Source organism: Microtus ochrogaster, chromosome 7 (genome assembly GCF_000317375.1).
Source record: "Microtus ochrogaster isolate Prairie Vole_2 chromosome 7, MicOch1.0, whole genome shotgun sequence".
Taxonomy (NCBI): Eukaryota; Metazoa; Chordata; class Mammalia; order Rodentia; family Cricetidae; genus Microtus; species Microtus ochrogaster.
In genome coordinates, this window is record NC_022014.1 from 61640360 (window position 1) to 61657326 (window position 16967).

General features: G+C 41.5%; 1 protein-coding gene and 1 pseudogene across 3 annotated transcripts in view; both read left to right on the top strand.

The window, feature by feature from the left end:
* Bcas3 (BCAS3, microtubule associated cell migration factor) overlaps positions 1–16967 on the top strand; it is a 498657-nt gene that overhangs the window by 145881 nt on the left and 335809 nt on the right. For all 3 annotated transcript variants that reach the window (XM_026780237.1, XM_005350452.3, XM_005350453.3), the window contains exon 14: positions 6127–6260. In XM_026780237.1, the coding sequence (XP_026636038.1) occupies positions 6127–6260 (134 nt within the window). The remainder of the gene's footprint in view (positions 1–6126; positions 6261–16967) is intronic.
* Positions 3973–4123, top strand: LOC113456413 (annotated as a pseudogene).

The following is a 16967-nucleotide window of genomic DNA, read 5'->3' on the forward strand; positions in this document are numbered from 1 at the left end:
AAAAAAACAAAAAAATAAAGACATACAATGGTTGAGATTGGTAAGCATGTGGGCAATGTAAGATATTATCATTTTTTAAATGAATTTCAAAATTCACCTTGTTTTTACATCATCACCTCAGAGAAGTACAACAGCCACACAGAAAGTCGTGCTGAATACTGAATAAATAGCAGTTTAGGTGGCTATGTTCAGAATGTGGGAACCCTGAAGAATGGCTATAGAGATGGTAGCATCCCGTATTCTGTAATATAAACAACTGAACAAATGCTGTTCTTCCTTGGTGAATGGGACTTGAAAACCCCACGTGAGCCCCTAGACAGTCTTTTCGTCTCAGCAGGCGATGTGAACCCCATTACAGGAAGGCAGTCTGGGGGTAGTGCTGGATTAGGGGCAGGGACAGGTGATAGTTGTACATATTAGGGGTATGTCTCTGAGGTCTCTTATCTTTTTCTTGATAATAACTGTGTTGATATTAGACTCATCAAAATGAGAACATAAAACAAATATAATCATTGTATATTAATAAAACTTAAGAAATTCAATTTTTTCTAGCATTTAATAAAAATACACTTGAACATTTGGAAAAATAACATTTATAAACATATACCTAAATATGATAAAAGCATATTAAATTTCCTAAATGCTAACATAAGCCTATTGAAGATACTAATATTATAGTAATTATTTTTGGTGCTGAGATAGGCTCTTGTTTTGTAGCTGAGGCTGGCCTTGATCTCTCTCTTTTTTTCATTAATTTTTTGTTTTGTTTTGTTTTTTGAGACAGGGCCTGACCTTTGTTGCCTGACTTGGAACTAGCTCTTGCGGACCAGGCTGGCCTTGAACTCACAGAGATCTTCCCAAGTGCTGGGATTAAAGGCGTGCGCCACCACCACCACCACCACCACCTGGCACGGCCTTGATCTCTTGATATTGCACCCTCAGCCTGAGTGTTGAGATTAGGTTTGTGCAAGCATACCTAGGTTCACAATGCTTATTGGTAAATCTTTTGGTCAATACCAGTTCTTGGGAGCCAGAGACAGGAGGATCTCTGTGAGTTCAAGACCAGTCTTGTCTACAGAGTGAGTTCCAGGACAGCTCGGCCCACACAGAGAAACCCTGTATTAGAAAACAAAACAAAGAACCAAAAATCACGGTGAGAGCCAGAGGAACTAATATAATCCTAGAAATTCCAGATGTTAAGGTCAAAGAACGAGGGAATGAAATCAAAACTATTACATTTTATTCTCTAACTGCCAAAGAGGCAGGATCTTGGATCTGATTTAAAGAAAGAGGGAGTCCGACTTTTCTGTGTGAAATGCATGTGTGTAATACCATCTATTTAACTTCAACTATGTTGGTTACAGATTTAGACAACTGGGAAGGCGTCAAATCAATCATCTCTGTTTTACTTAGCTCTCTTTACCTCATTGTTTCTTACAGGATGTTTTGTAGTGTGTTTTATAAAGATTTATATTCTGGACTCCTAAATCGGAAGAATATATTGAGTTTGATTATCTGTTTCTTTAAAAAGCCTACGGAACATGCTTCTATACTTATTGAAGAAACTGATGCTTCAGGCCCATTGCAGAGAGCTTGCACAGTGTGAGGCACCCCCCCAATGAATGAATGAATGAATGAATGAATAAAGCAAGCCAAACTAACCAGGAAAAAATATGACTCAGGGAGAGAAATCGCGGGTACGGGTTAGTTTAGAACTGGATGCTGCCTGCGGGTAGTGACTGGTAGTGGTGCACGCCTTTAATCGCATCTCTGGGGAGGCAGAGGCAGGTGGGTCTCTGTGGTCTACACAGCAAGGTTCACAACAGCCAAGGCTACATAGAGAGAGCACGCTGAGAAATGGCTGCTGTGTACATGGGCCCTTGAGCTTTGAGAGCCTTGTTATGTGCCTGTGTTCAATTAGTCGACTTTAATACCCACCATGTTAGTAAAAGTTTTATGGAGTCTGAGCTGGCTAAAGATTTCTATCGATACTGAGATTGTATTTCTTTGCTTTTGTTTTTTCCAAATTTGACTGTATACCATTGTAAGTTTGCAATTATGCAAGTGTTGATCAGAAATAATATCTTGTAAGAATTAAAAATAAAATACAGACTTTTTTAATGACCGCTACAGTATGACTTCCGCAAAGACTTCTTTCTGACCCTGCTGTCTGTGCTGTGGCTCTTTTTGGAAGAGAGTGTGAGTAACTCGTAATTCGTCTTTCGATTTCCGTGCATGTACATGATAAAGAACCACACAATTAGATAGGTGTTATAAATAGGATATGTGAAAAAAGAAAAATCGTGTTTCCAAGATTTTATAGCCTCTGTTCAGTGCTGTTTTGCTAGTCTTTAATTTCACTCTTTGGTCTAACCAGCTGACGCCCAGTTGAAAAGACTTATGTTCTGATGAAGCCACAACAGCCTTAATGTTCATTCTGCAGCTACCTCAGATTCTGGAGAACACCGTGTACCATCAGCAGCTCCATCCCCACCTCCAACACTAACGCTCATCTATCAAACTTGAGGCTGAGAGTGAGGGAGAGGAAGCTTCCAGATAAACACACAGCAGCGCCTAAACAGCTAATCACTCTGGGCTTCCGCTTCCAGGCCCTATAATTAGAAGCCTGTCTTTTCCTTGTATTCCCAGATGACGCAAATGCTTTTTGTGGCTTGGCACCTCGTTTGGGGCGTGGGTTTAGTTTATGGCCAGGCCAGCGTCTGGTTTAGTCTTCTGATGCCGCATAAATAGTTCCGAAGCCACAGTCTACTCTGCATGACTTTTCCTTTTATGTATATGTGCTTTTAAACTTGTTTTCTAGAAGAGAGGAGCTTGCTGTTTCCCTTGCAGAATGTATGTGAAAGCGCAAATGGTAAATTAAAGAAAGCACCTGACTCTGCAGACCTACACTAGCTCTTCCTTTCCTCGCTGCCTTTTTACGCTTTTATAGTTGAAAAGCTTTGTGATTCATGTAAACTCATTTATGGGTTATGAAGCCAAATTTTCTTGGAGAAATGGAAGCGGATAGCATCTGAGATAGGCACATATATGCATTTACAGGTCTTGACACATATGTTAAAGACTGTTGCCCTACAGGTTGGAGTGGTTGACATAGGAACAACTAGACAGATCCATGTTGAGAAATGCTCATGTGTGATTGCCATTCACGTGTAGAACAGTAGTGGCCTTGATTTGGTTAGCTTTCCATTTAAATGCTCCTTTTGAGTAGAATGCTGTTTGGAAGAAAGTGTATTGATGCTCATCTGTGGTGTGTGAGTGTATATTTTAGTATAAATAATAAGGTCCTCTTTTTTCTTCCATTACTGTGATGTTTCTTTGTTTTTCAAGTGCCCAAAACTTTTTTTTTTTTTTTTTTTTGGTGGGAAGATAGAATCAGACGATATCCGTTGAGTTAATGCTTACTAAAACTTACTGTAACGGAGCCAAAAGCAGGAGTGGGAAAAGCATGCCTTCGATAGAACACGTGGTTGTGACTAAGCATGGACACACATAGCTTGAGTCATAGTAAGGAAGGAGTGGGGAGTGTGTCAGTGACCTCTTGCCATCACTGGGTGCTTGGTGGGAGAGAAGCTAATATGTGTATTAACCAATTATTATCCCTTATTAAATAACTTAAAATAATTGGTACTTTTCATCATCTAAAATGTATGTAGCCCAGAAAAATGGCATCTGAGACTCAGGGCATCACCGAGAGCTACATTTAACCAAGGAAACTGCACACTCAGATGGACAGTATCCTCTGGTGTCGGTGAGGCCCTGATCGCCTGTGCTGCCCATTCATGCCCTTTCATTTCTATAAGACAGTAAAACCCTTGACACAAAAATGCAAAGGGACAGCCGCTGGAAGCCTGGTGCATGCAGGACATGCTCTGGAACAGTCCGTTTATATCCCAAGGGCCCTCTGAACCATAACTTAAAGCCAGCGGCTAAATAATTAAAAAGAAAGCTTTCTAACTTCCTTGGTAGGGAGACAGCATGATCACGAGGGTAGTTGTCTTCTGTTGTACCATAGGTCTGCCGATCTCTGCGGTTTCCTCAAATATGGGAAACTCAGCTGCACAGTTTGTGGGAGCCGGGAACTGTGCTCGCTGCCATTTCTAGCAATTTACACAATCATTCTAAAGAGCTGGGCTGTGGTGGTGTGCGCCTTTAATTCCAGCACTCCCATGTCCTTACCTGAAATAATATGTGCTCTGGATAGGCAGAGTAGATTAATCTCTGAGTTTGTGGACTGCCTGGTCTAGGATAGCCAAGACAACAGAGAAATCCTAATAGTAGTAGTACGGAATCCAAAATAGAAAAAAAGAAGTATGTATGTGTACATACATAAAGCCAAACATTGGGGGAAAAGTAAAGACAAGCAGATTAATTCATTAACTCCACTGATAAATGGGCTAAGTTAGAATGGAGTAAATGAAATAATTAAAGTCATTGGTTTGTAATCTGAAAAAGCAGTGTGCGACAGGTTTATTCTTTACTCCCAGGCAGGAAGATCAGATTTCAGGTTCAAGTATCAATTAATATAGGACCTCTGTACATGAAGGAATATTATTCAGAAAGAAGAACAACATCTTGATATTTGAAGTAGCCAGGCACGGAAGCACACAGGTCACACATATGGAACCTACAGACAGACCCCTGTGCAGTGATTGTCAGCACTAGGAGGTCTGGTGTGCTGTGACCGTAGTGTAACTGCAGATGACAGTACCATGCTGCATGTTCAGGAAGTACATGTGAATCTGGACCACGAGGAAATGCCGAAAGATCAAGAGAGGAACCTGGTGTAATCATACAGTATATGCCTGTGTCTAACCACCCAGCCTTTCTCTGCCAGATGTTCTGTGTTCACTTAAGGTAAGTTTAATTTTAGAAAGTCATTCACCTCAGTGGGGACAGTAGCCTTGATTACTAATCTATTTTTTTCATGTTATAGATTTAACCAAAGCCTTATATGTTTGAAGCAGTAACTTCTGTAGATATAGTTTAAATCTCCAAGCTATTACACACAAGAAACATGTTTACTAAACAACCTTTTGTATGTTGTTCCTTTGGCTGTGGAAAATGGATAAAATGTGTTATTTCAACAAATATCATGTCCGGGTAGAAATCATTTTTACATTATTGACTTTTAAAATTACACTTGTGTTTGTGTGTGAGTGCAGGTGAGTGTGTGTGCGTGTGTTTGTAGAGACCAGAGAACAATTTGTGGGAGTTGGGTCTCTCTGTCTACCTTGTGGGTCCCTGGTTCAAATTGGAGTTACCAGGTTTGGCAGCAAGAGCCTTGACCTGATAATCCTTTCTGCCTACCCTAATGTTGAGTTAGTTGGTTCGTTTAGTTTGGGTACAGGATCTCAGTTGTTGTCCAGGCTGGTCTTGATCTCTTGGGCGCATCTCTCCCCTAGCTGGGAGGAGAAATGTGTAGCAATCTTACTGAGCAAAGACTAATTTTAAATGAGTACATTCCATGAGGGTCCTAGGAATTTGATCAGTGTAAGTTGGAACTTGATGGGGTGTGTAAGTAAGCTCCGTGGTGGCACCTTGTTTCAAATCAGTTGTTCCTTTTTTAAATTGTGTGTCTGGGTGCATGCGTCCATGCTTATGGAAGACAGGAAGACAACATCGGCTATTGTACTTGGGGATATTGTCCACCTCCTTTGAGACAGGGCCTCTTGTTGGCCTGAAGCTCATCACTTAGGCTAGACCGACCAGTTCCAGGGATTCTCTGTTTCCATGTCTTCAATGCTGTACCACCAGACCAGGCAATTTTACTTGAATTCCAGGGATTGAACTCAGATCCTTATTCAGGCAAAACAGCTTTCTTCCCAACCCTCATACATGTTCTGACAATCGCTGTGAACACTATATGTTCTGTATGTAAATTTTTTTTCCTCTGCTTACATAAAGACATCCTATTCCTTAATGGTTGCACTCTGTTGGTATTGGTGTGACTTTCATAGAAACAATGTGCTTTATTTTAAGTCTTTTATTTCATAACCTTATTTCCTTTTCTTTTTTCATAATACTTAATATTACGTGTTGTTCTGTAAGTATCTTAACCACATACATAATCATTTTTATTTTTATCCTTTGCTTTTTATCTTCCAGGAATGCTTTTAGTCACAACAGACACTCTTGGCCATGACTTTCATGTCTTCCAAATTCTGACTCATCCCTGGTCATCATCCCAAAGTGCTGTCCATCACCTATATACTCTTCACAGGGGCGAGACCGAAGCCAAAGTAAGTTGTGGATTCTTCCTGAAGTGATTTCTCTGTGTAATATGGCTTTCAAGATTCATATCAGTTTGGAGATTAGTATTTATGAGAAAACAATATTCTCTGTGCTAGAGTGAGTTCTAATAAATTAAAATACCTCATTTTGTCCTAATGCATACCTAATAAAGTACCCACCTTGTTAAGAATGTTGGTGAGTACTGGAGAAATGGCTTAGCAGTTGAGGTCATTTGCTGTTCTTCCAGAGGAGCCAAGATCAGATCCTAGAACCTTCATCAGGCAGCCCACACCTCCTGCTGCATCAGGAAGCTCACACCTCCTGCATCATCAGACAGGTCATCCTGCTGCATCAGGCCTCCTTCAGCCACAAGTCCAGAAAATCCATGAGAACCATTGTTCTCTTCAAGTTTTTATGGGCATGTGTACACATGTGATATTCACACACATACATACTAATAAATAGCAAAATTATCTTTTAAAAAGTATTGACTGGGCTGGAGTGATGACTCAGTGGTTAAGAGCACTGACTGTTCTTCCAGAGGTCCTGAGTTCAATTCCCAGCAGCCACACAGTGGCTCACAATCGTCTATAATGGGATCTAATGGCTTCTTCTGGCCTGCAGGCATGCATGCAGACAGACCACTCATAATTAAAAAGTATACACAAATCATTTTTTAAAAGAAAAGCCTAGATTAGAAAAAAAAGCATTGATAATTGAGTAGATATTTTGTCCTTCTTGTGTTTTAACACTCTTTGTTGCTACAAATGAAACCCTGCTTTCAGTTGGTCTCTGTTTCTGAGGACCTTCTGTTAGACTTTGTTTTGTTTTGTTTATGTCAGGTGACCATACTGTAAATAGGAAGTTTTTTTTGCTTGGTTTTCTTCCCTCCCTCCCTCCCTCCCTCCCTTCTTTTTCTAGACAGGTTTTATTTGTTTGTTTGTTTGATTATTTTAAGCTTTGGAGCCTGTCCTGGAACTTGCTCTGTACATCAGGCTGGTCTCGAACTCACAGAGATCTGCCTACCTCTGCCTCCCAAGTGCTGGGATTAAAGGTGTGTGCCACCACCACCTGACCATTTTGTTTGTTTGTTTGTTTTAAATATATTTTGAGACAGGGTCTCTCGTTGCCCAGGTTGGTTTTGAGTTCACTGTGTAGCCAATGATAGCCTTGATCTCTCTTACTTCCATCTCCTCAGTGTTTGGATTACAGTTGTCTGCCAGCACAGGAGGCAGAAGCCTAAATGTTAACATTTATGCATACAGCTATGCAAGCATGAATTTTCACAATACTTTTCTTTGTAGGATTTATTGGTTATTTTATTATGTGCTAGATATGGAGCCTTACATCTATTTAGTTTTCATCCTTGTCATCATCATCATGGTCTTCATTTGTTCTTTTTCTCCTTCTTCCTCCCTCTTCCCTTCTTCCTCCCTCTTCCCTTCTTCCTTGTTGTCCCCTTTTCTTCCACTCAGCATTTTATTCTAACATCACAGTGCACACAGTGTCTATTTTATTTTTCTTACTAGCCTAAAATCAGCATTGGTGATTTGTTTTCACAGAGCCGGTGGCTCTGCTCCTCCCAGCACACTACCACACATTGCTACATTGCGGCATTTGTAATCGGATTTGTTACTAGATATGGTAACAGTATCTGTGTTCTCACGCTGGAGAGGTGAAGGCAAAAGGAACCAGCTGGGGTTACATAATGATGTCTGAGAGCAGCCTGTGAGACTCTGTATATGGAGTTTGGGAGACACAACTAAGCTTATTTTTTTATTATGGCAAACTATTTTAACTTTATAGTACTTGTCTGTCTCAGTAAATAGTATGATTTTATTTTTAAAATATGTTGTACCTTATTGACTCTTGTTTATTTTAGGCCCTTCACAAAGCCAGACACATTTTTCTTAGGTTTTTAATTAATTTTTTATTTTGAACTGGCCCATTGGGCAAACTCAGTACCTCTTTGCCTGGCCAGCACTCTGCCTCAGAACTGCAGCCCAGCCCAGCCGTGGAAGATAGCGTGGCCCTAAGAAGCCCTTAAAATACCAAGTAAAAAATTCTGCTCTTGTAACTGTCAACCCCCAGCTTAGTGTCATTAGTTGATTCAACAACTGGAACAAGGCTTTACCCCAGGAAAAGGAATGGCCATATTTTTAGTCTAGTTCCTTCTGGAACAGTTCATTATTTTTTGGCTGTTTATGATTTAAGCACATTAAATGCTGCATCCCATTTCTTCTCTAGAATATTCCTCAGTTGTCGTAGAGGTGTTAGTGTTCTCATTTTATTCTGTGGGGTAGTGTAGCTTTCACTGGTAACTTGGGTTGTGCTTTTGAGGTAAGCTCACCACCTTCTTTGGAAGCCTCCTTCCTCCTGCCTCTGCCTGATGGGAATACAAAGATGGAGCTTTGCTAATAACTTGATCAGGACACCAGTATATCTTTATGGTTTTCTTTATTCTTCAAAAGGCATGTATTTGTTCAATAATTATTTTAGCATTCAGAGTGGTCCAGATTTGGCAAGCTGGCACCCATTAACATGGCCTCAGATATAGCTCAGAAATGTCTTGAAATATCTCGGCCATGTTTTGAGCATTCTTTGATGTAGAACTGACTGCTTTTTGCCCAGCCTTTGCGTTGTGTCTTATGCAGCAGTATTATGGTAGATAGTTTTCTTATGTGCAGATTTCATATCTCTAGACACAGTTCATTTCCTTATTCTCTTTTAAAAATGTATTTGCCTTATAGGCATCCCCACACCTCAGCAAAACCATTAAGAATTTGAATGTTTTGAGCACTTGGCCCCTGTTTGATGCCTGGTTTTTATCAGCACTATTTGTTTTTAGCTTACCTGGAAGGTCAATGAGGAATAGCAGTCTTGTGTAAGGTTCCTCGTGACACTGAATCGCAGGACAGTGCCAGCATGGTTTTGTGGTAAAGGTTCGGTGTGGCCAACTGTATACCCATTTGTCAGGCAGGCAAATGGAATAGAACTGTCTACAACAATGTTGCTCCAGTACCTACCCTGTAATTTGGAATTTCTAAAAGCAAGCATAAAGATAGAAGGACTTAAGTTGGTAACCATAAAATTAATCGTTATAAGGTCCTGCCGAAAATTATTTTGAACTGATAAAATTTAATACCAATCATGAAATCTGTCTGGCACATGATTTATCTGGACATCTTTGAATACTTGAAAAATCATATTATTCTGAATTCTTCCAAGAACTCCAAGGGCACTTTAATCAGGCAAGGGAAGAAAATAAAGTCTATGGATCTAATTACGTTGAATTAAGTTGTTTTGTGGTCTTTGACTGGGGATATCCTCTGCATCTGACAGTAATTTTCCTCCCGAAGCACACATGCCGTGAGAAGAATGTCCTTGCTCCAGCAGCAGTATGAACCTCACTGCTAGCTCCATCGCTGATAGACTCCAGCGTGGCTACTCCAGCCGTCTGCGCAGATCCCTTGTTAGCAGACTCTGCCGTGCCTCACGGTGCCCACTGCCTTCCTTTCCGTAGTCCACTGGATAAATAGCAATTTCATTTTTGAAACATGTAAATATTAATGTTTCCACAGGCTTGCAAAGTAGTATAATGAATACCTTTTTTAGTTCTGAAGTGGAAATGAATCTAATTATTTATATTGTTATAATATATTTATATTTAAACAAATATAAATATATTTTTAGTTAAGACTATCATTTGTGATAAAAATTAATTTTTAGTGTCTGTATATTCCAAATACTGTGTACTTATGCTTATACTGACACAGACATGCCACTTTTTCCCATGATTTGTGGAACACATGGTAAGTTTATGCATGGTTGGTTATGCCATTTTCTTCAACCTAGCCCTCAAAACTCAATTTTATTAAGATATAGCTCACAAACTATCTAAGTGTGGAGTTCCCAGGGCCTCTTATATTCTCAGAGGTCTAGACCGTCACCTGTGCTTGGCTTCTATGCCTTCCCTGTCTCTGAAAACACACTTTGTCATAGCCATCTCTTTGCATTTCTGCTTCTCCACACTCTGGTGTACTTGAATGAGATAAACAGATTACTTTCCTTAAACTTCAGGTTGATTATCTAGAAAAGTAGGTATCTTTTCTTATTTCCTTAGGTCTTACTGAGGACAAGGAGGAGGAACTCCCATTGTGCTTGATGTCTCCCTGAGTTAGTAAGATAGTTTCAGCTCTGGAAGACTGAGGTCATAGATTCTGAGGACGGAGAAAAAAGAAGGGAGGAAAAGGGTAGAGGTCAGTGAGGACCAGGACCTTTGAGAATGTGGAAGGAGCGTCCATCAGTGGGGAAGGAAAACGCTGTATTCAAGGAAGACAGGATTGGTCTTTGCAAAAAATACAAATTACTCTTTTAAAAAGTGCACATAGTAAATTGTTTTAATAACATTGAAAGGTAAAGATTAGTTCATAAAAATTAAGTCTAGTGACATAGGTCTTGAATTCCATTGACCCAGGAGGGCAAAACAGGAAGGTCCTAAGATCAAGGCCACCCTAGGCAAATTATTAAGACTCTGCCTTAAAAACTACTAGAAAGCATTGCTGAGCGTAAAGAAAGGCCTGGCTATGGAAAGTTCAACTGTTTTCTCTTCCTGGAGTATAGTTAGCTTTGCAGTGTCAATTTCTCCCAAGTTTGTTTGTAACTTCTCTCAAAATGTTAGTGAGATTCTTTTCCTGTAGCATTTATCAGCTAGTTTTAAGACTTTATGTACTTTACAATGTAGAAATGTTTGCCATCTACCCGATAGCAAGATTTACTGAATTTATGTGAATCAAGTGCCATATAGTGCCTGACTAAAATCTCAGCACTCAGGAGGGAGAGGCAGGAGGATTACTGCAGGCAGGTTCAAGGCCTGCCTGGTCTTCATAGTGAATTCTGGGTCCACCGGTGATACACAGTGAGACCCTGTCTCAGTACAAAACAAAACCTTCTAGCCAAAGAATTAGTGACTGTTGAGTTATAGGCTTTTCACACAGGTGCTTGTTGACCAAGTAAACTCTCTCAGAGGAACGATGGGCACTCGTGAACCAATAACCATAAAGCTTTTAAAATGATACTGAAGAAACTAATGTTCCTTAGGTTTGGCACAGATTTTTAAAAATAAGTCACTAATAGCAAAATCCATTCAAGTATGCAATTTATAAACTTTGGCTCATCAAAGTGAAACATTTCGCCCTTTGAAAGAAACCATTAAGAGAGAAAAAAAGATAGAAGCTGTCTTGCATCCACAACTCAATTTAAGAAGAATCGGGTTGGGCGGTGGTGGCGCACGGCTTTAATCCCAGCACTCGGGAGGCAGAGGCAGTTCCAGGCTGGACTCCAACTCACAGAGAAACCCTGTTTCGAGAAACCAAAAAAAAAAAAAACAAACAAAAAAAAAAAAACAATCGGCTAGTCTAGTTGACCAGTGAAGTGGTTACTTTGTGTGTAGCCCTGACAAAAACAGCCTGAGGAAGGGAGGCTTTGTTTTGGCTTCCAACTATGGGGTACGCAGTCCATCGTGCTGGGAAAGGTGTGGGCTCGAAGATGGAGGCAGTCTGTCCTTGTCCACAGACAGGAAGCAGTGAGTAATGAGTTCTTGTGCTCAACTAACATTCTTCACTAAATCATTGTGTGTGCGTGCACGTGTTCTTGTGTGTGTGTGTGTGTTTTCTTGTGCCAATCAGAATGAGTTTTCTCCTTCAATTTGTGTTGTGCTTTCTCCATCAGGGTTGTGCTTTGACCTGCTGACCCTCTGTCCTTGAAACCATATTGATGTTTGTGAGGTGACCACAAGCTCTAGCTCCCCTTGCCCTCACCTCTGGTGCTTTGTGATTACAAGATGTTTGCTACCCTGTTCATACTTTTCAAATGCCTTCCCCAAAAATTTAAATTTGAACCACAGAGAAACCCTGTCTCGAAAAACCAAAAAATAAAAAATAATTTAAATTTGAGATATGATCAAGGTGGCACACTGCACATTTGGCTGGAGCTCCTGTTGCCTGCTAGCATCCCTCGCCTTGCAGGCGCATCTCACCAATTCTGTCTCTGTTGTCACTCTGGGCCTTTCCCATCTGTGTTGTCTCCCTTCTTCATTTTGTATATAGATTCAGTTTATTGAATATAACGGACATTTCTGCTTATGTCCTTGCTCTTAGACTCTCTCATCCACTGTGTTAATCAGGAGTATTTGTAGACAGTACATAAATGAATGGACATGCTTAGCCCACAGACACTGTTCGTCTCTCAGAGTAAAACAGGAGAGGTGGGCTTCTTTTATTCCTCTGTGCTGGTTGCTGTTTACATCTTCCTGACTTCCTGGGGTTAAACAGCTCTCCTGACTGAGGGGACACAGCGTGTTTATCTTAACAAAGCCATCCAGGAGCACTGGAGAGGAGTTCAGTATGTCAAGGGACTCCTGAACCCAAGGCAGGGTTTTATATAGCAGGAGGGTAACGTAGGATGCCGGGACCTTGCTATCACCCATTCCCCTTTGAACCTTCGATCCCATTTGGTTTTCTCCTTCAAGTTCACCCATCCAGAAGTAGAACTGGATGGTCTCTGGCCTCTTTGGGTCCTTTAAAAGCTGATTTCTAAAAAGCGAGTGTACTTGGCTGTTCTATCAGGCAGGTGGCGATGTTGCGCTGGGATAGCACATCGTGTTTCAGCAGCCTTAACCTCACCGAACACTCTTTGGAGTTGCTGTTGGTCCTGATGGACAGCACAGGAAAGAAATGGAAGCCTGGTAGGTGGTTGGTGTGGGTCCTCAGTGAAGGTGGTGGAGATGTCTGAAAGAAGCATTTAATCCAGTTCAATCTTCCTGGGTGTTGTGTGGCTGGCCAGTCATCTTGCTCTTTCACACACTCCTGTCTGGGTCCCCTGGAGAAACATGGAATAGCATAGTGTGAGCCTTAGCCCTTTTCCCAATGACAGCGGAAATGATGTGACAGCAGGCACTCTTGGGGTGGCAACTGAGTCAAGCTTGTGGATTGGTGAGCACTTTGGCCTCAGATCCACAGCTCCAAGATGCTGTGGTAGGTTCAGGGAACGTACCTGCGCAGCTGGATTCTCCTCCTTGTAGTCATGTCTCACTGCACTGCCAGTCTTTGGCTTTTCTGTCTGCACCTCCGGCCTCCACCAAGGATGGGTAGTTGGCCACAGGAACCTGGTATATGCTGACACATTCAGTTTCCACCAGTCTCTTTTAGATGAGTCAAATTTAGATGCATTCATTTTTGTGAATGTGTGTGCGCTAAATTTTGTGGGTTTTTTTGTATGTGTGGTTAGTATGTACCCCCAATTTAAAAATACTGATCTCTTTTCTTTGTATCACTTCACTGCCGTAGTTTATGGGAACACTCACTTTTAAAGGGCTTTTGGGATCTTTTGTAGAACTTGATGTGTTTGACAGGGTCTCCTGTAGCCCAGGCTAGCCTTGAACTCTCAATTGTCTCGCCTCTACCTCCCAAAGGCTCAGATTACGTTTTATGCCACCACACCTGTCTTACTTTAACTTCGTCTTCTCTCCCCCATATATAGAACTGTGTAGCCCTAGTTGTCCTAGAACTTACTAGGTAGGCCTGGCTTGACTCTGCCTCAGCTGGAATTAAAGGCATGGGCCTCAGCACCCAACTCTTATTCTAAACTTTTTAATTCTAGTTATATATTACATTTGTTGAATGAGCGCATACATTTGTGCATGTATGCGTGCATGTGTGTGTGTTTCTGATTGTGTTCACATGCGTGCAGGACTATCTCACAGTCCTTGTGTCTGCTTCTGATGAGAACAGATTCATTATCTTTTTCTTCAGCAGTGTAGGCATTCTTATAAGATGATCTGTCAGGCACATTTTCGGGAATTTTTTCTCATTAGCCTGTCTGTCTCTTACTCTTTTCACAGTTAGGTCACGGAAGAGAACTTAGTGACACGCCGCAGATTCCTGACAGCCTATTCTCGTGTTATAGTCTGACTGAGACCGTGCCCTGTCACAGTGTGGTAGCTTCAGAACAATCACTGTGGGGTCTCTTGACTGTTCTTTTTCTTAAACAAAAGGTCATAAGCTCTCAGATGGCTGCTCTCCTTGGCTGTATCTGATTGTTTGTGAATTTTGAAGAATTGCTGGATTTTTCTCAGTTTATAAATTTACTTAAATACAAATGTTCACGTTATTGCCATTTTCCCCGCATGACGTTTGCTGTGCCTGTGCTGCTCACTCCCAGTGTTGTTCCTTCCTCAGTCTGTTGTGGTGACTGTCACAAAAATGAAAGGCAACCCCTACCCCCGTCTGTCTCCCTCCCTCCCTCCCTCCCTCCCTCCCTCCCTCCTCTCTCCCTTTTTTTTGAGACAGGGTTTCTCTGTGGTGCCCTGGCTGTCCTGGAACTCACTCCATAGATCAGGCTGGCCTTGAACTCAAAGATCTCTCCATCTCTGCCTCCTGAGTGCTGGGTTAAATGTGTGCGCTCCCACTATCTGGTTTAAGATAACTTTTTAAAGCTGAAGTTTGAGATGGGATAATAGCATAAGTTTTGAAGAGTCCGAAATGCTCTCTTCTGCACTTTAGATGCCAGGATGTAACAGCAGGACTTGAGTTCTTTGTTTCACATCCTTTGACTTCGATTTTGTGTGTGTGTGAGTTAAATGGAATTTTTAGGTTTGTATAAAATGTTGAATAGTCATTTATAAACACTTTAGACATTTTATGTTCCACAAATACAGGTATTTTTGGCTGCATTGAATATTGATTGGCTAAAATTGGATTCTTAAGTCAATGTAATGTATACCATAAATTACTCATTTCCAGAAGAATTTGTGTAATTTAGAATTAACTGTAGTACCACCGCTGCATGTATTAAGGAACAAATCCGTTTGCTTTCTAGAACCTCTTTGCTCACTGATAGTCCATGTTCTTTCTGTTTCTGTGAGACAAATGTGAGATGTAAATATTCAAACATATAATTTATCGGGAAAAATGAGACTAAGTCAATGCTGGTACATTTCCCCTTTTTCTTAGATTCTGAGACAGGGTCCCACTCTGTACCTTTGGCTGGCCTGGAACTCTCAGTGTAGACCAGGCCCGTCTCAACCTAGCCAGACCTTCCCTTATGTTTTATTCAAGTCTTGTTTAATTTAGTACCAGTCGTGAGCTGAGCTGAAAAGGAGCCTAGGCTTCCCTTCCAGCCCTTGCCTTTCTTTGATACAAGCTATGTCTAAAAGTTAGGGGAAAGAGATCATACATTTTTTTTTGTCAAATTATTATTTTGTTTTTATTATTTTTTAGTCTTGTATGTTTTATGTGATATATTTTATTATGCATTAATAAATGCTTAGATGTATTCCTAGGTGATAAATAGTCATCTCTGGGTGTTTGATTTATGTGTGTCTCTAATGTAATTTCTGAAACAGTCCTGTGTTATCACCAAGTCTTCGGTACTTTTCTCATGGTGATGAAATGCCTGACTAGCAGCATCAGCCAGGGTTTGTCTTGGCTGGCATTTGAGGCTGGGTGCAGTCCATTGTGTAGAAGACAAGGTAGTGGAAATGGGGTGTGGCTGTGTGTGACCCCACAGGAAGCAGCTGTGAATGGAGGTGCTTCATTCCCTCTCCTTCTGTCCATTCACTCAAGACCCCAGACTGGTGCCTCTCACATCCCCGATAGGGCTCCTGCCTCAGTTTACCTCCCTGACGCAGCCTGAGTGCCATTCTGCACCTTCAGCACAAGCATCTTTTTTTGCCCTTGAGTTTCAGATGAACTTTCATGTCGCCGGTCTCATGAGCTCATGGGCAGGTCTTCCTTAAAGCTTTCTGGGAATTGCGGAGAATCATATAAACGGTAGCAGTGCTAGCTCCTGACCTGAGCAACCTTACCCCTTTATCATAGAGTTCTGGGGCTTCTTCTGCTTTCATTTACTCTGTAATTCCTTTGAAGGTGGTTGAACAGTCAAAAGAATCAGCTATCATCCAGACCTTACTATTTTCCAGTATAAGTAGTTCCATAATGCCCTCCCTTTGTCCCTTTCTGTGGAGCCGAAATGTTCCTGCTTGGCCTGGTACAAAGTGTGCTGAGTTCCAGCAAGTGACTTTAGGTGTTAAGGACCTGTGCTCGTGGGCACATGCATCCCCTGTGCTCGTGGGTACCATCCATTCTTCATTGCGTTTTCATAGCATTTTTTCTCTCTGGGGAGTGGGACTTATTTTGTTGTTCCGAGAAGGGGTCTGTGAGACTTTGAACTTGTGACTCTCCCGCTGCAGCCTCTCCCCAGTATCGGAGTCTCAGGCATGTGTCCCCGTGCCTGCTTCTAACAGCCTTTAGAGATGTGGCATCTAGAGCACATTTCTGAGCGTGCTCTGTCCCATCCCTGAGTTCAGAACAGCACAGTGACTGCAGGAAGTTCCATTAATCTTGCCACTGTGACATTGGGGGTCTCTAAGGAACTCTTCACTCTTTTAATTCATTTGTTGGCTTTAACATTTTGTTTTTAAGGAATCTTACTGTGTAGCCCCGTGTAGTCTTAGAACCACACAGTCCTGAGCGCCACCCACACCAAACTGTGTTGAAGTATCTCGTCTTGATGCCTAAGACACCCAGCCCTGCCCTTTTGTGTTATTTGTGGAGACAGGGACTCATGCCTCCTGAAAACCATTCCACAAGCACAGCTCTCCCCATTCCTGGGGTGTAGTGAAAACCATTCCACAAGCACTGCTCTCCCCATTCCTG